This window comes from Cyclopterus lumpus, chromosome 7 (genome assembly GCF_009769545.1).
Source record: "Cyclopterus lumpus isolate fCycLum1 chromosome 7, fCycLum1.pri, whole genome shotgun sequence".
Classification (NCBI taxonomy): Eukaryota; Metazoa; Chordata; class Actinopteri; order Perciformes; family Cyclopteridae; genus Cyclopterus; species Cyclopterus lumpus.
The window spans coordinates 7,504,388-7,527,620 of NC_046972.1; the positions used below are offsets into that span (position 1 = coordinate 7,504,388).

The window sequence follows — 23,233 nt, forward strand, 5'->3', positions numbered from 1 at the left end:
CAGCAAAGAAGTGGATTATGCTGCAGGGGTGGTATTTTACCCTCAAAATGTTTGTTTTTTTCCGAGTCGGGAAAAGCTAGTTCTGACGCACAGGTCACCGCTTTGCTAAGTGAACAGTTAGCGTGTTAGTGAGCTACGTCTTAGCGAACTGCTTTCCTCCTTTTTTACTGTTGTTGTCAAATACATATTATGTATTATCATTAAGTAAATCTAAAGTGACAACACCAGATGTGGTTTTATAAATGTGTGAGGTAACTTCAAAGCTTTAAAAGACAACGTCATGGAATGTGAACAGGAATGGACGTGTAGCATGTAAATGAGGTTAAACGATTTCATGTGGTCTTTAACCAAACAGACCGCTTGGCAAAAACAACCTGTTGTATAATTGTAGTCAGATATCGTAGCGTCCCTTGGCGAGTAGCTTTTGAGGCGGTGGATGGTTTCAGATAATTGGTTTTCTACCAGCGTCGAGGGCCGGAGTGGAGACAGGCGGCCGCATTTAGACTGTGGGTTTTCCTCACTGTGTTATTTAAATACATGCACTGTTACTGTAATGCCCTATTTTAAACTGCTGAGTCATAAAATGCTATGCCGAGATGGAGAAAAACAGCTCATCAATAGACAGCCGGAGAGACACAATTCAAGCAGATGTCACACTTAGTAGCACCATGATAACAAAATAGAAATAAACGAAAATCAGCAAAAACATCCATATAAAATAAATGAAACAAAAAATAATTTACTTTCCAGAAATACAATAACTCTTGGTATAAAACAAAGTTAGTATAGTGTGCATACTATGTCCTACTATACCTGTAAACCATCTTGTCCGTCCTCCACTGTGGTAGAGTACTTTATTCTAGCTTTACTTAGTACAGCCTGATCGCAATTATGTGCATAAAAACAATCTCACCCATTTAAAAAAAAGGCCTGCTGTGTTTGTTTGTGTGTGTATTTTTTTTTTTAATATGGAGTCCAGTTTTGGTGTGAGCTGACTAAAAGGTAATCTGACAGGCACTTTGAATATCTATTGATTGATTAGAAACACAACATGGAGAGAGAAATGGAATTTAAAAACCCTTTCAAATATGATTGTTTACAGTATTGTTTTAGGTTTTCAATTCACCAGCAAGACCATTTGTGTCAGTACCCCTGGAACATACTTTGTCGTTTACGTCTCTTTAGTGTGCGGAGAACCTACTTGTATTTCTCAAAGAATAAAAACTCGGTGCATTCAGTACTCTGGCTTCAAATGGACAGCTCTTAGCTTCTTGTTGTTCACCAAGATCACGTTATAATGCTACATTTTTCAAATTGCGTATGGATTTCGTAGAGTAACTACGCCGGCGGTGTAGTACTACTACACAAGGACAGTTGTGCGTGAGAGAAGAGCGGAGAGAAAAGAGGAAGTAAAACACTATCCCCTTCACTAGTCCTAGAAATGATGCACTGGTACACCATACCGCTGAGAATTCAATGACTAAACGTGCATACAAACCGCACACACATACACATCTCGGAAAGACTCTCTTAATAAAAGGAATGCATCTGAATTCTCCGTGGACACTGTTTAGAGTTAGTCAGCGTTTCTGGACGATGAGTTGTTAAAACGGTTCTTAATTACGTAAATCAGATTCCGTGAAATTGATATTTAGTGGAAAGCACCTCAATGTTCTGTACTTTCTTTACAGAATGGAGTGAATTGGAATACTTTTCGTGTTTTGGCTTTCAGCGTTTGTGGCATGATGCCTAACCCGTTGTTGAGGCTCAATGAAAAACTGGTTAAATAAGTTTAAAAAGTCCTATCAGTGCATCTCCATCCAATGCCAAGTGAAAGACTGCAGATGCGCTCTTAGGTTAACGAACATCAAAGAGTTAAGGATGAATCTTGACATCAGTTAAGAAATATCTCAAAATAGGAAAACGAACAGGCACTTTCTGCCTGCTGTAACGGGTTGAAACCAGAACTATTATTTTTTCCAATCAGGAAACATCCCAACGCATTTGAAGTGGGTTTTTCTTACATGTATAGGGTTTAGTAATCATGACTACGATGCCACAAAACGTCCCCGTGTTTTCGGCCAAAGTCCTTCTGTGAGCATGATGGACAGTTACTTCTAAACAAGCCTGGGGAGCCTTTTGTTCTCTCGGTTTGCTACTACGCAGCGACTTGTAGGAGGTCCACTCAAATCAGTTGTATGGTCTCATTTGCAGAGCTGACCAGTCCATACATCAATCGATGTGTAGTCCAGTGAAACTCAAATGTCTCCTTCAGCGATCCGCAGTAACAGGAGGACCGTTGAATACCAGGCTGCAACTGAAGCAGACGTGTCATCAGAAGGTGGCGTTGTCAGATCCCTGTTGGAGACACTCGCTGGAACGTTATTGTGCTAATAAAAAGGCATAATTGCATTTCCCAGCATAGCATGCGTGTGTGTATATGACGACAAAGTTCAGGTAGAAATCATGTTAGATTGATGGTTTCAGACGTGGAAGATCGTTTCAGCTTTGACGGGTGTCTCCTCTCCAGTTTAACACTGTGGCACTCAAAGTAACACATGCACTTTCAACACATACTCAAACTGGGACAATGTCCTTTTTTCCTCATCTTTAAATCCAACATGGCTTCCTGTCCGACAACATGGTGGCAAGACAACGTCATCAAGGTAGATTTTCTATTTCAAAACAGACCATTTGTAGTACCTTATTCTGTAAAGGTGGGAGGTTAGTAGATCTGGTCCTGGCATCGTAGTTTTTACTTGTTCGACTCCCTCCAGTTCGTAGAGTTGTTCTTGTTAGTAAAGCGTGTCAGATTCTGTGTGTTTTATGTCCTGCTGGTAGGTTTTGTTGATGGTTGGATCTGTTGCTGGCTGTGCGTTTCTGTCCTCCCTGTCCTTGGCGTCAGAATGGTACAGTCCAAGACGAGGGTTGTGAATGTGTGCATGTGGCAGGGGTTCGTGGGGGCAGTCTGTGCAGTGTGCGAGCAGTGTGGCGTGATGTTTGGCAGTGCACCTGTGTGGCAGGTTGTATGTGTGTACGTGTACATTTGCTGATGTGTTGTGATGCGCTTTCATGGCAGTGACGTACAGTGTTTGTGAAGAGTCAGTACTGCGCGTGTGTTGCGTGTTGCGTGTTGCGTGTCTTTGGACAAGGTTGTCACTCGTTGCAGGTGTCCACCTTCTCCTCGGTTGCCGCGGAGACTCTTGTGGGCGGTGCTTGCACTGGCCGACCAAATGGCGAGCTGCTGCTCTTGATGGTCGGGCAAGGCAGGACTGGCTAGTAAGTCACAGGGTGCATCCTGGGAAATGGAAAGATGTGTTATTAATCCAAACACACAGGTATGTATGCATTTATTTTTCAGATTATATTATGAACGGATATTTTAAGTTTTAAAAGACCATACCAGGGACAAATGTATCCTCTCAACTACAACCTGTGTTTTGAGGACAATTTCATAATGCAGTGCCTATATTTACCATCTCAGGCAGCAATCTGCTTCCACTTATTTTAGCTGTGATCGTTGACCCCATAACAAATTAGATTTGGGCATGATTTTGAACCCGGTGTGTTCCAGTCTGGTCAGTTAGTGTCGACAGTTGGCTAATATGAGCAACTGATTTTCATACTGAAATGAATGGAAACGGTCAGAAATACGTAATAAAAAAAATCTAAAACTGTAAAAACACTGTTCTACTGGAATAGGAGAAAGAGAAAACATCGACCTTCCTAAAACCCAGATTAATTGTTGGCAAAGGAGCTGTGATGTACAGTGAATGTCACGTAAAAACAACCACTGGTATGGTCCTCATTACAGTTCATAATAAAAGCACATTTCCAGCGGCCGCACCTCAGTCCCAGATCCTGCGACGGCGCCCACCGTTTCCTTCCCTCCTCCCATGATACCGACCATCTCCTCCCCGGCCGTCTGTCTCATGAACCTCTTATTGACGATCTTGGTCACGCTGTCGTTGCATGCGGCCAGCGCTCCGAATCCCCCGACCGCCACGCACTCCAGCTTGGGCTCATCCACGCCGCCATAACTCCCCAAGACACACAGGCCTCCGAGGCTGCCACCGGGGTCTCTTGGAGCTCTCTCCTCACACAGGGCGACTCCTGCAGGGCCTTGGCTGCTGCTGCTGCAGACATTCCTGAAGCACTCCTGGTCCAGGCCTCCGTAGCGCAGAGAGCCGGGGTCAGATCCACAGACCGGTGCGCTGGTGGATTTCCCTGCGGCAGGAGACTGCCGAGCTGGACTGGCTCCCTGGCTGGCTCCTAATCGCGAACAGGGGTTGAAGACAGCGATTATATTTATTTTTCCAGGACTGATTGAATTTCACGCAGGCAAGATTGTGAAGTTTTAAGAAGTATTCTAGACAAAACATTAAGGACACTCTTAAAATATGTAAATGTTTTAAATAACAGATGTAGTGCCTGAACTATTAGGAGAGTTTTGATAGAGTTGTTTAATATAAAATAAGAGTGATAACATATTTAGTTTTTAATTAATGAATCATTAATTATTGTGGCAGGGATTGATCAAGGATTACCATAGAAGAATGACAACAATTAATAATAAATAAACAAATAATGTAATAATATTTAGTAAAAAAATATATAGTGTATAAGAAGTAATACTGACACGTGCAAAATAGAAAAAGCTGAAGAATAAAGAAGATACATTAAGTAAACTAAAATAGAAAAAGTAAACTACAACAACACAAGAATAATACAAATTTCAAGTGAATAAGAAACACCAGTGCCTAACAGAAAAAAATAATAATTATGCATTGCACTGTGTGCAGTAATACAATAATGGTAATAAATAAACTGTGCTGTCAAAGACCTGACAAAAATAACACTGGCTGACATAAAAACCTTTTATACAGCCAACATTTTGACATTTGCAGGATAACCACAGGTTACTAATAACAAATCTCCATTCTAATCAAGTGTCTGAGTGCGTGAGCATCAACCCTCGACCCTGAAAGCGTGAATTCTTTCATAATTTCTTTTAATCACGTTTCCACTTATTTTAGCTGTGATTGTTGACCCCATAACAAATAAGATTTGGGCATGATGTTGAACCCAGTGTGTTCCAGTCTGGTTAGTTAGTGTCGACAGTTAGTTAGTTAGTGTCTTGCATGTCTTCCATGTAAAGGGTTTTGTTTTCACACAGTATCTTACCTCCGTCCCCCCTCCAGAGCGACTCTGTGCTTCCAGAGTGTTCGACCACACTGAAGAGGCTGGAGAGGCCGTCGGTGAGGCCGTTCAGGACGGGGCTGTCCCTTGTGGTGGTGGAGCGAGCCCAGGCCGAGCCTCCTCCTCCTCCTGCTCCTCCTCCTCCTCCTGCACTGATGGATCTTTGCTGAAGGCTCCACAGGCTCCGGTCCCTGGAAGAGGAACTGCCCTCCAGTCTGGAGGTGGAGCCTGAAAACAGAGCAGTCAGATGTCTCCTTCTCCTTCTTCTTCTTTACAATGGATGTTAGAGGCCAGGGAACAAACTCTAATTACCAGAAGGACACTCTGCGTTGCAGTTTCGGTGATCCATACTTGGGTGAACAGCATGGCCTGTCGACGCGGCTGTGAACCTTGTCCAGGGACGTGGATATCTGCCGGGTTCGAGCGGACACTAGCGAGGACGTGGTTGTTGGCGAGGGGCGAGGAGACCAGGCTTTGGAGTAGAACCCCGACCCTCTGCTGCCGGGAAGGTTGTCGGTTTGAAGCCCCGATACTGACAGATTGGGCAGCAGTCTGCGTGGACCTGGTGGACATGCCCGCTACCTGTGGGGAGAAATGGAAAAAATGGAGAATTAACACCTCCCTCTCAAACGGCTGTTTCCCCAACTCTCTGAAGGAGGCAAGAGTCAACCCTCTCCTGAAGAAACCCACTCTCGACCCATCTGAAGTCAACAACTACAGACCTGTCTCTCTCCTTCCCTTCCTCTCCAAAAACTCTAGAGCGAGCTATCTTTAACCAAGTCTCCTCCTTTCTTCACTGTAACAACCTTCTAGACCCCCCCCAGTCTGGATTCAAGACAGGCCACTCACAGAGACTGCCCTCCTTGCTGTCTCTGAGCAGCTTCACACTGCTAGAGCAGCCTCTCTCTCCTCTGTCCTCATCCTTCTAGACCTTTCTGCAGCCTTTGACACAGTGAACCACCAGATCCTCTTGTCCTCCCTCCAGGACCTGGGTATCTCAGGCACCGCGCTCTCACTCTTCTCATCCTATCTCACCGACCGCTCTTACCGGGTAACCTGGAGAGGATCTGTGTCTGAGGCTTGTCCTCTGACTACCGGGGTCCCTCAAGGTTCAGTCCTTGGTCCTCTTCTCTTCTCTCTGTACACCAACTCTCTTGGCTCTGTCATTCGCTCGCATGGCTTCACCTACCACAGCTATGCTGACGACACCCAACTGATCCTCTCGTTTCCCCAATCTGAAACACAGGTAGCAGCACAAATCTCTGCCTGTCTGACCGACATCTCTCAGTGGATGTCCGCACACCACCTGAAAATTAACCCGGACAAGACTGAACTTCTCCTCCTTCCAGGAAAAGGCTCTCCCACCCACGACCTATCTATTAACTTCAACGACTCAGTGCTGGTTCCGACTCCGACTGCCAGGAACCTCGGTGTGACACTCGACAGTCAACTCTCCCTGACTGCCAACATTGCCGCAATAACACGCTCCTGTAGGTACATGCTGTACAACATCAGGAGAATACGACCCCTTCTCACTCAGAAGGCGGCACAGGTTCTGGTCCAGGCTCTGGTCATCTCACGGCTGGACTATTGCAACTCTCTCTTGGCAGGTCTTCCTGCTAATGCCATTCGACCTCTACAGCTCATCCAGAATGCAGCTGCTCGACTGGTCTTCAACCGACCCGAAATGTACCCACACTACTCCGCTCCTCCGCGACCTTCACTTGTTACCGGTGGCCGCCCGCATCCGCTTCAAAACACTGGTACTTGCGTACCGTGCTGCGAACAGATCGGGTCCGGTCTACATCCAGGACATGGTCAAACCGTACACCCCAGCCCGTTCACTTCGCTCAGGCTTCTGCCAATCTACTTGTAGCTCCTTCACTTCGAGCTAAATCACGACTGTTTGCTGTGCTGGCTCCTCATTGGTGGAACGAGCTCCCCATTGACATCAGGACAGCAGAAAGTCTCTACAATCTTCCGTCGCAAACTAAAAACCATCTTTTTCGACTATACCTTGAATAGGTAGCACTTAAATGCCGTAGTAGCACTTAAATGTCCCTTAACCGATAGCACTTTAGTAGCACTTAAATGGCACTTACGGATAGTACTTTGTAGTTTGACTTTATTGAAGAAATTGTACTTGCTTGATTCTTGTTGTTCTGAGTTTGGACTCACGGTTTTAATGCACTTATTGTAAGTCGCTTTGGATAAAAGCGTCAGCTAAATGACATGTAATGTAATGTAATGTAATGAGAATGCTTAGCGTGATGGGTTCACATTAATGCATATTTTTAAAAAAAAACCAAAGAAATGACGAAACAATATAGTTGGACTATAAAATCTTTTCATCATTAAAAATAATCTACCTGACTCCCAGGTTCCTTTGAGGATTTCCTCTCCAGAGAGGAAGAGCGTATGGCCTGGCGAACACAGTTGGTCATCTCCTTCATGTCATCACTCAAGTTGGCGGAAATCTCCCCGATCTCCAGGCCGTGGAAAGCTGGCGAGGGCGCCATCCCATCATCCGAGCCGACGACGACGCTTGGGATCGAACCGCCAATGCAACCACTTCTGCTCTCCAGCAGCTCCCTGTGCTGCATGGACAGCGAGCTCAGCCACTGCTCGTACGAGGATGAAAAGCAGGACGGCTGCTGCGGCTGAACCTCAAGGGCTCCCACAGCAGCTACGCCTACATCTGGCTCACTCACTCCCAGGGAGGAGCTCCCGTTCTGGGCCTGCTGTGGCTCTTTGGCCTCCTGGCTCCTCTTTTGTTGCTCCATGCGCCTTACCGCAGGCGGGCTGTAGTAGATCCGGATGCCGGTGCGGTCTGGAGCAGTGTAGCTCCTCTGGACGGTCTCCAGATCCAGCTCTGATCCCACTAAGCTGCTGCAAGAGCCGCTGGGACCGTCCCAGGTTTTACAGGTGTCTCCAACCTCTGGGGTCTGGGATGAGAGAGTGGTATGAAATAGTGATCAGTATATATATTTTTCTATGCTGTCTTCAATTTGAGGAGAGAACAGACAATTGTTATATAAATCGTATAATCTTTACAACCAGTCTTTGTTTCACTGGTCAAAGCAAATACATCGCAATAAACTGCACATTTTAAAGCAGTAAATGCATGAAATCACAACTTGTTCACCTCGTTGGTTAGGTAGGTCCAGTTCTTCCTGGTGAGGTCACCCAGCTCTGGGACAGCAAACTGAATTCTCTCCTCCTGATTGGCTCTCCCGTTGACTTCTGGGCCGTCCAGCTCCGACGTGGATTTGGTTCTTTTCATTGAAAGAGCAGAAAAGAGAAGTAAAAGTGATGCTCTGCTTGTCAAGATGACGCTCATCATGAAGCCGTTTTGAACATTTTGGTAATAAAAAGCATTAATTTAAAGGTTTATTAGAAAATGTTTGGATGTCCTCCACATGTTACCGATTGATTTAAAACTGTGAGGTAATGTGTTTAAATCGTTACCGTGGTGATCCTGTTCCGTTCGTGGCGGATGTGTCTGCAGAGGACTCGCTGCCTGGTGACTTTGACTGTGAGGACAAAAAAAACAGTGTTACCAAAGAACTATTATTATTGTTTTTATTATTAGCATCTTGAAAACACTTTTATTTATTTTGCACACCCTGGCAGACATTTACTGTAGACACATTCATCTCATTGCCATCCACTCCGTCTAGAGCTGTTTTGGCAGAAGGAAGTGGAGACTGACAAGTATAATCTATCTGTGGCAGACAGACACGCACACACACACACACACACACACACACACACACACACAGTGATGCTGAGTCAGTTGGTTTCAAACTTGAGAGGTGATCTCACACTCTAATTTCCCTCAGAGGAAAGGGACCGAGTGGGAGAGGGCAAAGGGACATCTGCAGATAATGTGATTAGTTGCAGTGCAGATACACTGATGACCACGCAGACCACGCAGCATGGTTGTGTACAGTATACTGACAGAAAGCTAAACATAGACTTGTTTTTAGACTACATTCCCAAACAGGGTTACGTGTGCCCAAGAGGGTACTTCTGCAGTTGCCAGGGAGACTGCCACTTGAGAAATAGATGCAAACTTAACCAGACTGACCTGGATGCTGGCGGTTCAATTGTATGAAAAATATCCACTTCGAAATAATTAATAGTGTGGAATGGTGTCGATGAAGGGGGACTTGAGTTCAATGACAGGTCTGTGGGGGTACGTGGGACACAAAGGTACCACTAGTTAAACGTATTGTTCTTTTAAAATATAGTTTCTCCAGAAAATCTAGGCCAATCCACCCCAACAGCCCATTTCAACTGGAAACACATCCATTTTTTTTAATAATTCACAAAATTGATTCAGGAGTAAACATCACATTTGTACAGTAACTCTGTACACAAAAATCCAGCTACGTTTTACACTAACTGACCTGATGGGGGCGCTCTAATCAACAGGCAGAAGGCCCGACAGTGTAATACAAGCAGTAGATAGCAGATGTGATTTGTGGGTGACAGAGCGTGACACAAACACACTCCGAGAGACTGAGACAGAGTAGATTAAAGTGTGACCAGCTTCGGCCTCCTGCCAAGTTTCCAATGCAGGACACGGCCACTTAATGGAAGGAGTGAGACGGGTTCTTACGCAACAGACAGGAGGTAAGGAAAAGGAGGGGAGATGGACCAGAAGAGGAGTGAAAGGAAGGCAAAGACACCCTCAGACTTAAAACGGGCGGCACCACAGACAGAGGAGAAATGATCGGGGCAGTGACCAGCTAAACATGTACATCATAATTTCGTTGTGTATTAATAGAGAAAAAAAACGAACTACGACTTTAAACGCTGATGAAATCCCTCCTGGACATGTTGCAGCAGCTTGGCGATGACCGCCCTGGTGTATAATCAGCAGATTGGACCGACCACAGGAAGGAAACTCCTTACTCTCAATATGGCATCAACACCTGTGGTTACTTGTCAACGTATCCCAAGAGGAAAATATCACCCTATAGACAACACTAACATGCATTTTTGAGTTTGTTTTGAGATTTCTAGTGTTGCTTTTGACTTTAACATATTACAAGATATTTTTGTTTGTGTGTCTATAGCGGAGGAGGCCCGGACCGACGTGAAGTCGGTTTGAAGTAAACTGACAGGAGGCGATGTCAGCTCATAGTTATGTTGTGCAATTGTTACCAAAATGGAGTTTCACGTACAAAGTGGAACTCTGGTGCTGTGACATGTTTGGTATTTTGGGTAAAACAAATACGATTACAATTCTATGGTCTTGTCTTGTGCATATTTCAATGTGCTTAGCTGGATGATGCTGCATTTCTGAGCTGGTAAAATTTTTTTTAAAAAAGTATCGTCATTGTTTGGTTTTGTTTGGTGTTATGCTAATGTCAGTCTGAAAGAAGCCTCATCGCACCAGCTATCGCTTTTGTAAACATCAGATGTGACTATACGTACTAGAAAAAGTGTACCAAGAAACACACATCTGATCCAATGTATCAATATGCTTTAGATGTCCTTCTCATATCAAACACACACTCGTCTTCTCAGATTCCATCACCCGAGATACGCTCACTCCTTATCTCTTTTTCATCTTTGACATTTCTCACACACGCACACACACACACACCTACGCACACGCACACACAGACACACACGCACACACCTTCCCCTGTTGCGCAGTGGCCTCTCCCAGTCTCTGCTCCCACTGAGCTCTTTCCTGGCTGAACCTCTCCAGCAGCTCCAGCTTCTCTCGGCCCCAGTTCCTCTCCCCGATCTGGAGCTGATTGGTCCGCAGGTGGGTCACAACGGGGAGACGAGAAGAAGAGTAAAACATCAGAGGAAGAGGATGGAGGAGGAATTTTAACACTACAGAGCTGTCAAGTAAAACTCTTGATCCAACACACTCGTCTCAAACGAATGAAAGCTGGTTTGTGAGGACATCTCCCAACACGGTTTGCTCTGTCCGTGTCACTTTCCGACCCAACTTGGCTGGTTAAGACCGACATTTACCTGTTTAGTTAGGTCCATCACGGCTGCGTAGGAATCGGCCAGGAGGTCCTGGTGCTCTTCGCGCTCCCTCTTCAGCGCCACCTTCAGGTCCGGAGGATCCAGTGCATCAGCTGCTTTTCCTGATTTGGTCTCGAGCTGATTTGAGAAAGACAAAGAGATCACGGTAAAAATCTCATTCACACCCATTTCTCCCCAAATCTTCGTAAGTGAAGAAGTGAACTTTGATGAACACGGAGCACCAAAGGAGGAGCCAGGAGTCCAAAGAGGCACAGCAGTCCCAGAACGGGAGTACCCATAGCAATATTGCAATGTACATTTTTTTTTTTTTTTACTAAATACAAACAGCAATTTCCTCATTTGGATAATAAAGTTAAATTTGAATTCAAACAGGTATCAAAATAAGCACTAGTAATAAGCAGTGTTCAAATAAAAAAATATAAATGTACAAGCGGCATCATTGTATGATGATCTTATGAGACATAACATCTTTATCTGCATACTAAACTAATAATATCCTGTCACTATTATTATAATTCATTACCAGCCGCACCATCTTAGCGGGATTAAGCCCTTTTTTAAAGTGTTTGTGTGTCTATGGACGAGATGGTGTCACAAACGTGCACGATGCGGTCTCGATAGCAATAGAGGGTCATTTTGATCTCAACCACACACCTTAAAGTTTAGTAACTAAGTAAATCCACGCTGTCGCGGATGGTAATAAAACCGTAGGCCGAGTGTCCAGATAACGTTGTTTCATCCACAGAAGAAGAACATCAGCATCTCACACACCCTCATCCTCTCAGATTTCATCACCCAAGATCCGCTCACTCCTTATCTCTTTTTCACCTTTGACATTTCTCTCTTACTCTCACACACACACACACACACACAAATAATTATAGTTGTGATGAAAACCACGATGTGATGGAACAGGTCTGTTGGATGACCTCACAGTAAAGCCTCCACACAGACGAGCTCCTCCTGATGGCTTTCTGCTGCTCATGAGGAGGACAGAGCGCTGTCCCTTTTTTTCCCCTTTTCCTCCTCTGCTGCCATGTTTGCCCCTGAAGATCTTTCAGCTACTCTTTCCTTCCCCCTCCGTACCCCTCTTCCCCATCCTCGCCTTCTATTTCTAGGTCTCTCCCCTCTTTTTTTCCCTCTCCATAAATCTGGCCCGCTGTCACAGAGCCTGGTAGGTGGTATTGCTTGAATATTTTATATGAGCAGCTCCGCTTTCCCTTTACCTCCGTCTGAGCCTCACAGTTCACACAACCGACACATCAATTTGACACACACACACACACACACACACACACGACCCATCAATCCTCTGTGGCTCTTTGGCACCGTTGTCCGTATATGGTGCTAATTGAACCGCCTGGCAGCCAATCACAGCGTAACACAAGCGTGAGCCTATACAAACTCCCGTCTCCTATGGCAACAGAGCGTTGCTCGTTAGTGATGAACGCAGCCTAACGAGACCCACGTCTTAACGAGGTTTACCGATTTCACTGGATGACTGGCATTTATTGGTGGATGAGAGACGCCTGGTTCACGCCTCGCTACTCACCATTTAGCAAGTTCAATTACTTTAATTTGCTCAACTAAAACCATGAATATAAAAGCATAGATTTATTAATAAAGTTGTACTAAAACTATCCCAAGAGGACACTTTAAGGCTTGAATAGTGAAACATCTGGTTTAGGAATAATACAAAAAGAAATCCGCCCTAAAAGTCAGACATTGATTACATCTTTGCCTTTGCGTTTTCTCACATTCATTATGTGGACACCTATACAGAAGCAATTTTTCATAGACATAGAAACGTGTCTGTAGAAACACAGAGCCAAGAGCTACTAACAACAACAACAACAACAACAACACAGCACTATGGCAACAAATCCCAGTCTGACCCACAGGGGTCTTTAAGTGCTGAGTGAAGAGGAATTACTTCATTTTACTATCATTAGATCCATTGCTATTATTATCATACCAGTCAGAGTTTATGAAAAGAACAAAATCCAGCTAATTTGATGCCAAATTAAGAATACTGCATAAAATTATGAATACTTCATGCTAATACTTTACTGTAGTTCATTGTCTTCGCAACAAGCTGGTAACAAACAGTAACTCTGTGACCAAACGATGCCATTGGCTAGTGTGAGATGGAACCACAGGGCATCACGCGCCACGCCGGGGCATCATGTGATTTGCCCCGCGGCCGATTTAAAATCCGTTAATGCTATCGGTGCTCCACATCAACCGGCGGCTGTTCATTCGAGGTCAAGCAGCAATCCTGAGAGACAAAATGTGTGCTGGGTTTATAAATAAAAACACAGCCTGGATATTACATAATGCATGCAGATGTTAAATATAGCAAAGCTGACTGCGTTGCACGCACTGTATCTAAAACTGAAGCTCCAGAGCCTCACCTCGACCTCAACTTTGCCTTTTTCTTGTCAGTGGCTGTAGGTGAATGTTTTCCATTATGTGTAAACAAACATTTAACAAATAGTCTGAACAGCATTCAGCCCACGGAAGTGTTATTATTTTGCTAATCGGAGTTTCCCATTCCTGATTTACCTCTAACTTAGCATACAGTTGTGGAAGATCTTTTTGAGTCTTTCAGTAGAATAAGCCTCAAGCCAACCAGACCGTGGCTGCAGACGAGTCATTCCCTGACAGTCACGAGGACTCATTGACTATTGACATTGAGTTGCACATTGACGATCTCTGTTTCCCTGCCCGCCGCCTTTTATCTTCACAGTAGCTTCACGGGTGAAGTGGACTCAACAGATGTGAGCGAGCAGAGCTTCCAGCTGCTCACGACAGGTGCTCGACAGGTGTGAGGCTGGATGACTGGTTAATGGAAGAGTGTTGTCCTGCACGCTTTCAGGGCTCTGGGCATCGTTTCCACTTCACTGACGGTGTTTGTTCATCAGGCTGAATGGGCGGAGATAATTTAACGTCAAGCCGTTTGACAAGTAGGACGACGTTTGAAACGGAGTTGACTTGTTCCACAAAGCAACAGCTGGAGCTACATGCTGCCAGGACACACACACACACACACACACACACACACACCATTTGTGCGTCGACATCCAGCTGGTTGGTTTCGTGCAAAATGAATCGCAGCCGTGTGATTGGAATCTTGGATCAGGCCGCAAAAGGTTATCTGTGAGCGTAACCCCATAAACAACCTGCCGCCACGTGTCACATTCGAGCTTCCTGTCTCTTTGGGCCGTCCCTCGCATCCTATTGGTTGCCAAGAGGAGCTGCCGAACCAATCAGAAGACAAATGGTGCACCTCAGCGCGAGGGCAGAATCTCTCTGATCATGACCGTGATTAATGACTCTCTCCGTGTGTGTCTTTGTGTTTCGGTGCCGGTGTGAACCCGAACACACCTGTCCTAGTGAGGGTGTTTATTCCTTTGAGTTATAGAATTAGGATCAGGCTAATCTTAATTAAAACCCATTGAACTTCATTCAACCAACATATCTTTAACTAACTACTTTCACTTGCATTTCAATACCCTTTCACATTACTTGCAATTTCTTTGCGTTTATTTTGTGGTGCTGTTTTTCCTCACCTCAGTTAATCATTGCACTCCATTCACTATGAGATGAGATGATTGGTCCTTTCAGAATGTATTTTGACTTCTATATGCACTGATAATAATCTTTTAATGTATAATTGATTGTTTCTGGTGTAGCTGGTCCCCCTTTGTGACTGGTTGTTGCAGTCTGTAACTATAATATGAAAATGCTGCCGAATGCATCATTAGTTTATGTATTTATGGACTCTTGCGTACGTGTCTTACAGGTAGGCAAGTAGGTTATATATTTATGATGAATTGTTATTTACTTTAATTTACTGCCTTTCAACAAATCCAAATGTAATTTGTTATGTTCATTAATTGAAATAAACTTGTTCTCGATGCTTCACTGAATTCTGGTGGATTTCTTTTTAGATGCTTTAACATTTTTTTGAAAATCTGGCAGCTGGAAAAGTCCTAACATGAATGACGAAACAAATATATATACCAACTACAAAAGTGTATACACATCCTGTGTTAATGCTGCTAGCGCTGGTTAGCTCGAGGCTAAAGGTAAACCTGTCGAGCCTGCTGCAAAACATACAATATGTTCACATTTTGACTGACAGCCTTTAATGATGGACAGCAGAACGATATACACTTGGGGAACGAAGGTACATTAAACGGCTTTTTGATTGACAAACTTGAACAGTCTTCCTTTTATCTCTCTCTCTCTCAACTACCAGGCGGTGGCACACGTTGTATCTCAGAGGCTGTTAATTAACACTCACACACTTACCACCTCTGCTGCTGTTATGAGGCAGAGAGACAAGGAGGGAGGAGACATTAACACCATTACTCACAGCCTGCGGATAAGACAGACAGACAGAGAGACAGTCAGAGAGACAGACAGTGAGACAGACAGTCAGTCAGATAGTCAGTGAGAAAAACAGTCAGTGAGACAGACATACAGACAGACAGTCAGACAGTCAGTGAGAAAAACAGTCAGTGAGACAGACATACAGACAGACAGTCAGACAGTCAGACAGACAGACGGACATACAGACATACAGACAGACAGACAGACAGACAGACAGTCAGTCAGTCAAACAGACAGACAGTCAAGTCAGTCAGAGAGCCAGACAGTCAGAGAGGGGGATGAAAGGCCTTACCAGGGGATTTACCAACACATGAGCCACTCGGTACTTTGGAAGTCGACGCTGGCCAACTAGAACGTCATTGTTTAAGGACCACAAAATGAACGTTGGCCACTTCAGGTCTGAATCAGATCTATCGCTCTCCTGTAGCTGCATGCAGGCAGGGAGCACGGGCTTTACAAGCAACAGTAACTTGTTTCTTTTGCCACTTGGTGGTTGTAACTTAAGAAAACCTTTCTGTAGTCGACGGACGATGTGTTCCTGCATGTGTTTAACCATTGAGAACAACCTTTTATCTTCCCAACGTATTGATTTTTCATCTCGTCCTGAATTCATTGAGCTCTGCTCGACTCTCCCAGCAGTTTCTGAGTATCCGATGGCTTTTAAATGTCAACATCTGTCTCCTTCAACTCCAAACTGCAGAGCAACTGGAGTAAACTACATCATCTTATTCCCTTAACTGGCAACAAAATCAAAGAGTACGATGCATTTTGTACATGCATCAGTTTGTGAAAGGCCGGCACGACGGTTCACTTAGAAAAATTTATTTTTTTCCTTTTTTGAGATAAAATAAGCACATTGATTGATTTCAAGTAATGTAAAATGTATCACTGGTACATTTTGAAGCTCTATTTTTACGAACGTTTAAATATTCATGACAAGAAAGGCAACAATCAAAGTTAAAGTCTGGAAGAAAAAGTTGATTGGTCAACATGAATTCTAAATCCTGATTGGTATATGTGACATCTTTATTCCAGAGTCCTGCCCACTTCAAACCAACGCCAGAAGCATCGACAGCAACAAACAGACGTCTTTCATGTGCAATTATATTAATCTTGACAAAACTGGCAGAAAATAAATTCACGTATGACTCTTCTTACCTGCGTAACGAGGCTCTTCAGTTGCGTCCTCTCCACCTCCCATGATGCCTTGGCCTTGGCGAACTGCTGTGTGAGCTCTTGGGAGCCTTGTCTCTCCTGTCGCAACTCTCCACTCAAATCTTGCAGCGCCACCTTCAGGTCCGCCAAGGTGCTGCTCACGGCGCTCGACTACAGGTAAAAGTTATGCATGTAAGAATGTGTGTGTGGGCGCACGTGTGTGTGTGTGTGTGTGTGTGTGTGAGGCACTCTGCTTACCTTGATATTTGTGCTGAGTGGTTGTTCGTCCCTCTTCTCAGACTGGTGGGCGGGGCTCGTCAGGTTCTCCTCCTCCAACAGCAGGTACAAGTCCTTCAGGCTGTTCATCTGAAGAAAGAGCATCACATTGGAAGACCACCTTTCAATCATTAATCTCAGCCTCTGTATGTTTACCTATCTACATATTTATATTCTGCAAAGGCAACGATTTACAATCCAGTTACAATATTCAAAATATGATACGATATGAACATTTCACATGTTATGTTAAATTAATTCACTTCGTCTTGTGGCCAAGGTTTTTTTCTTTTGCATAAAGCCTGTTTAAACCTCAAAGGATTTTCTCTTAATTCTTTCTGTGATTGAAAACCTAAGATTACATAATTCTTTTAGAACAAATGTAGATGTCCTTTGAGTATTGCTTCTAGACACACTAAATAAGTTATTGGTTAAAATAATGACAAACAGCATGTCAACAGCGTGGACAGTCAGCTATTGACGAAGCATTTCCCTTCCTCTTCCTCTTCCCCTCATACCTCCAAGATGTCTTTCCACTCGGTGTCCTTCCTGCAGCCCTGCCTCCACTGTTTGAGGAAGCAGCGCAGTTTGAGGCTGAGCAGTAACAGGGCCTGTTTGAGGTGCTGGGACTCCTGGACCAGCAGAGTCCTCTCCTGGCACCACAACTTCCTCTGAAGCCGAGCCTGGAGGCCCAAACTCTGCAGCTGGAAGTCCCGGCGGAGCAGAGCCTTCTGGTGCTCCTCCTGGAGCTGAGAGGGGAAGACGGTGTGACATGAGGACAATCGGGGAGGACTTGCATTTCTTGTATAAAATGGCGTTTCAGTGCTTCTGTGTGAGATTGAGGGTCTTTTGTTCACAGGTCAGTATTCAGTGATGCAAACTGACCAGTGTGAGTTGGAGAGAGGTTTCTCTCTGAGCGTGCCTCTCATGCTCCCCCTGAGTTCCGAGAGCCGACTCCTCCGCGTCGGACAGCCGAGCCCGAAGTTCATCGCCATGGGCGGGCTGGAGGAAATAAAGAAGGAGATGAGGAAAGGATGAGTGTTTGGGGGGTGGAGTGAAAATAAAATAAAGTCGAGGGAAAGAAAGAAATAAGGAAAAGAGTAGTGGATAGGGAAACGTCGGTGGGTAGGAAACAAAGAGGGAGGCAGCCAGGGATTAAAGAAGAGAATAAAACGCAGTAACGGGAGGAGAGGTGGCGAGGGACCAGAGAGTTGGAGGGGAATTAAAAAGGGAGAAATAGCACATGACATGGCAGATCTGTGCTAGAACACCCTTTAAATCACATCTCAGCTTCCCCACGCTATCTGTATGCGCGCACACACACACACACACACACACACACACACACACGCACACGCACACTTCATCTCATGCTTCATTTGGCTGCTGAGTGAGTGCGATCCATCGACCCACCACTGTACCATTAATGTCCTCCTTCACCCTCCACTGGCCTCAGCCTCTGTCCTCCATCAGCCTCCACCCGGCCGCTCACAGCTAGTCTCTGTTCCAATGTGACTCACTGTTGTGCCAACACGTGCAAAGATTGAGGGGATCTAAATACACTGATCACTGATAATACCATTTTACCAACGCAGTGGCATAAAGACTGGAGGCGGGGCGGGGGGGGGGGGGGGGGGGGAACAAACTCAATGGCGGAGAAAGAGTGTCACTGTTATGTTTGTGTAACACACTGAGTGCACAGTGCTGTGCTGCCGTGTCACCACTCTGCTCACTTCATCAACGGCTTCTAATGAATATCTGACTCTCTCTCTTCTTGATATCTTTCTGCTTCGTTCTATTTCACCCTCTCGAGCTCGGTTGAAGACGCAGACACACACACACAATCCCCGTTACCATGGAGACGCGCCAGAAAAAAGGTCAGCCAAACAAAGGGCTTTTCTTCCCCTCGATCCCACAGCTGAGGGTGAAGTCACTGTTCATCTTTGTTGACAACCCGGTGTTGCTAGAGGGAGTTCACCACCACTGTACCACATCACAAACTTCAGCTTGAGTGTGTGTGTGTGTGTGTGTGAGTGTGTGTGTGTGTGTGTGACATATGAATGAGCCTTTGATGAACTTTTCCTGTCATTGTGTGTTTGCACAGGAAGAAGCGATGCAACAGCCCACATGTACATTCAGGGGCCATTTTCAGCGGGTTTGTATCAGATTCAATAACGCAAATATTAATACTAGGCAATAAACGTTATTAGTCGAGGGTACAAGTTTGAGTACAGGAGTTTGACTTCCCCAAATCTGAATACAAGGTCCACTTAACAAGCTTTTCTCAGAGCTTTTAACCAATTGGCTAATACATCAACGATTCCTTGGTCCGGCTCTAAGTGACATATTTAAATAACGTCCTCTTTTCCTCCTGTAACCCACACCTACGTTTTCAGCAAGTTGGGACCCGGTAAAAGCAGAGCGGGTAGATCATTGTTTTACCTTACACATACAAGCAGTCATTTGATCCATTTTGTATATAAATATAGCAGCTATAGCCCCTGTCATGTTCACGGTCGCTTCTTTAGTTACTTTATCCTCTCGTTACAGGAGCAGGCCAGACGCTTGTTTGTTGCCTGACTTTGTTTAGACTCCGCCCAGCCAAAAGCCGAATTGTTTGTTTGTCTGTCAGAGTGAGAGGCTCCAGTGTGAATGTGTCTGTCGTGATGCGAATGCTCACCAGAGCATCGTCCGTCTCCTTTTCTCTCTTCTCCAGCCGGCGGTCGTCCTGCTTTTCAGTCCCATCGCCGTCTGATTGGCTGTTCTCCTCAATTTGACCTTTGACCTCCGGCTCTGATTGGTCCCTATAACCAGGCTGCTGCTGCATGCATGCATGGGCAGGTTAATGAATAAAAACAAAAGAATAACACAAAGAAAACAAAAAATAAAAACTCAGAGGAGAGAGGGAGGGACAGGGGAGGAGGAGACGTCGTGGAACAAAAAACAAAAAGGAGGGGAGTGATAGAAATGAGAGAAAGAACGAGACAAACAAACACAACAATAAGAATAAAAAACAATTCGACCAGAATGGTGTCGATTCATATGGCAACATTGAGAAAGATGAAGAAAAACAAACGAAGAACAAAACAGAAACAGTTGAGTGTGGATCTCACAAGACGAAGAAAAGGATGTAGAGGAAGAAGAGCTTGGTCAGAGAGGAGAAGGAGAGGGTGGAGAAAAGAAGGAAAAGGAGGATGGAGGGCAGAATGAATGGCTGAAGGGGGGAGGGAGGAGAGATAAACAAAACAGAAGACAGACATCGAGGAGTGGGAAGAGAGGAGAGACGGGGGAGAAACAGCAATGGGAGATAGAGGAGCAAAGGGAGAGGGAAACGGGAGTGAGAAGACGAGAAGGAGTAAGGCGGTTAGGATGAAAAGTCAGAGCGAAGAGGGCGACGGAGCAACAAGGTGAAGGAGGAGGGAGGAGGAATGGGTGTGGATGGGAAAGCAAAACAAAAGGAGGAAGAAGGAGGAAGAGTGGCAACGAGGGAAGGAAAGGCGACGTGAGGTGAGCAAGGATTCCAAGGTAAGTAGGTCGGCATTTAGGGAGATGACGAAGAGGAGGAGGCGTGAGTAACGGGAGAAGGGGGAAGGGAGGGGGGCGAGAGAAGGGAGGAGAGAGGGGAGAGAGAGAAGGGAGGAGAGAGGGGGAGAAGTGCAGAAAGCGGTGGTTATGGTGCCCGTGCCGAGAGAAAGGGGAAAGGAGGAAGGGGAGGAGAGATCGGAGGGGTGTTGGGACTCAGAATTGGCCTCGAATGGAGTCTAAACATGATAATGTATTCTCTTAAAACTTTATGATTTCATCACAGCCTCTTGCAGACAGTCAAACTAGATCAGTTAGAAAAGACACGTTTCTCTTGTAGTAAAGGCAGCACAACAAATCTCAAACATATCCATCCAAAGTCAATTTAGTCTCCTATTGAGTGTTTCTACCAACTCGTGTTTACTCTTATGATACAAAACATTCATTATGAAAATACAGTACTCAGTATCTGGTGTACTAATGAGCTAAAATAGATGGACAACACCAAACACTAGACTTGTCTCTTTCACATTTTTAAACCAAAACTCAGATGGTGCTTATAGACTATGTTTATAGTTTATTATTTGCCCGTCAACGACATCGCATGACGCAACATGAATCTTCATACGGGCGAAACAATAAAATTGTCCTGCTGCCCTCATTCCAGCACATTCAATTACACCATACATATGAATATATATATTGTATTGGACAACCTCACGCGATCTGAACCTAGACTGTGTGTTGGTTTTATGATGCTGATGGAAATATAGAAATACTCTTAATAACCCTACTATGCATACAAACAAGCTCCATTTGAGGCCTAAAGCAGCATCTAAATACCCGGTTAGGAAGCAACTTCCCTGCATGCGGAGGACATGGCATCGAGTGGAGAGGTTTACACTGGCAGCTCAAATCTGAATACGTCTCATATGGCCATACGGCCGGGGCAGCTTTTGCTTTCACAATTTTGACATTTGTCAAAATTGTGAAAGCACTAAAGGGATATTTTTTCCATTCACAACTGTGAAGCACGTCAGGTTCATATGACATCGCCGGTGGTACATCAGATTTGAGCGTGTTGTGTAAATCCATTTTAGAAACTAAAGCAGCAGGGTTAGATGGGATTGGGAGAGTTATGCAACCAAAAGCTCTTAAAAAAAGAAGAAGAGACTGATAACAAATGAAAGAGACAGAGTGAAAAGGAGTGAAAAGGAGGAGTGTGTTCCCTGTCTTGTTACCTGCTCGGCGGCAGTGTTCAGTCCATCCTGCCCGTCCCCAGAGCAGAGGAGAGAGGCGCAGGGTGAGGCCAGAGGAGACGCTCCTTCAACCTGAGGGTCCCTCCCACCTGCCGGGGGTTTACCCAGGCTGTCCACCTGCTCCACGAAGGCCTGCAGCTGGGTGTGCAGGGCCTGCAGCCTGCTGGTCAGAGCACCGACCAGGGGCCGGTCGGCCAGGTCCGACAGCTCTGAAATCTGCGGCACAAAGAAATAACAGACTTCATCACCTTCGTCGGGCATTATTGTGAAAAGCTATCTCTATCTCTTTTCCCCCCGGACAGTGTTGTGGAGGCCCAGGGACACGCACCTGGCTGTGAGGCTGAGGTTTCTCCAGGTCACACGGCTCTGCTGCCTCGTTGCTGCACACCTTGTGATAGATGGACGGGGAGGAGGACAAGCAGTTCGACTCTGGGGAAGTCAGGAGCTGGATCGCCGTGGAAACCAAGCGAGCCTGGTCTCTCATGGCCAGCAAGGCATCATGGTCCTTCTGCCCCAGGTACCCGAGGAGGGAGGTTGTTGCGTCAGCGTTGTCCTCGATCTTCTTTTTCCGCTCCCTGATCTCAAGGGCGTCAGTCTCACCCCCGACTGGCTCTTTGCGGTGCGGCGGGCTGAAGAAATACAGAGAGCACGTTCAGGACTTCTAATACAATGTTGCTTTAAAAGATCAATGAACAACTTCTCCCTGATGAGCAGATGTACAACACTGGGGTCTGTTTAGTGTGTTGGGTTTCAGCAACATATATTCTCTCTGAAAGGTAAGACTACCTTGGGAGGCACTCAGCTGAGTCTCCGGCCTCTGCGTCAGTGTCCAGAGCCAGCCGAAGTGAGGAGGAAGAGGAGGAGGAGGAAGGAGAATGGTAGGAGGCCAGATCACAGCGCTGCAGGTTGGACAGAAGCACTCGGTTTTCGTACTGCAGCTTTTTCACCTTCCCGCCCAGTTCTCCAATCTGAAGCCTCGCCAGCCTGAGCTCCTCCTCGTGGGCCGGGGCGTCGGTGCTGATAAGCACCGCCCCTTCCTGGATGGAGTGCACCGGGCTGGCGTTGAGCAGCCCGTCCGTCAGCGACGCCAATGAATTGGACGACAGTGCGGACGGCGGCGGCGGGAGATCAGATTTATAGCGGTTTATCTCGTTCATCAGGAGTTTGTTCTGTTCCTCCATCTCGATGAGAGACCTCCGGAGTAGCTCCGCCTCCTCCTCCACAAACTGGAGGTGTCTCTGGAGCTCCATGACGTTTTCGGATGAAGCCCCTCCCCCGAGTCCCAGGCCCAGACTGCCACCAACACCAGAAAGCTCCTGTGGACCATCTGGGGAAAAGAAACAGTGGGCGGTCAGGCAGTTGAGAAAAAAACAGAAGAGAGATTCAAATATATGTTAGTGTATGAA

The 23,233-nt window shown here is 45.6% G+C and overlaps 1 protein-coding gene across 2 annotated transcripts in view; it reads right to left on the reverse strand.

Annotated features, from left to right (window-relative positions):
- Nucleotides 1–4,159: 4,159 nt before the first annotated feature.
- The window catches only part of LOC117733185 (protein SOGA1-like), a 75,057-nt gene continuing 55,983 nt past the window's right edge, over nt 4,160–23,233 (reverse strand). The window contains exons 8-23 of one of the 2 annotated variants that reach the window (XM_034536611.1): nt 22,614–23,154; nt 22,156–22,456; nt 21,810–22,043; nt 19,727–19,867; nt 17,932–18,048; nt 17,565–17,795; nt 17,029–17,136; nt 16,774–16,941; nt 11,200–11,334; nt 10,853–10,969; nt 8,668–8,732; nt 8,345–8,474; nt 7,569–8,144; nt 5,512–5,781; nt 5,185–5,427; nt 4,160–4,272 (exon numbers count right to left, since the gene is read on the reverse strand). In XM_034536611.1, coding sequence (XP_034392502.1) covers nt 5,269–5,427; nt 5,512–5,781; nt 7,569–8,144; nt 8,345–8,474; nt 8,668–8,732; nt 10,853–10,969; nt 11,200–11,334; nt 16,774–16,941; nt 17,029–17,136; nt 17,565–17,795; nt 17,932–18,048; nt 19,727–19,867; nt 21,810–22,043; nt 22,156–22,456; nt 22,614–23,154 — 3,293 coding nt within the window. In that variant the 3' untranslated portion in view covers nt 4,160–4,272; nt 5,185–5,268. The remainder of the gene's footprint in view (nt 4,273–5,184; nt 5,428–5,511; nt 5,782–7,568; nt 8,145–8,344; nt 8,475–8,667; nt 8,733–10,852; nt 10,970–11,199; nt 11,335–16,773; nt 16,942–17,028; nt 17,137–17,564; nt 17,796–17,931; nt 18,049–19,726; nt 19,868–21,809; nt 22,044–22,155; nt 22,457–22,613; nt 23,155–23,233) is intronic. The other variant, XM_034536614.1, reaches the window with a different exon arrangement.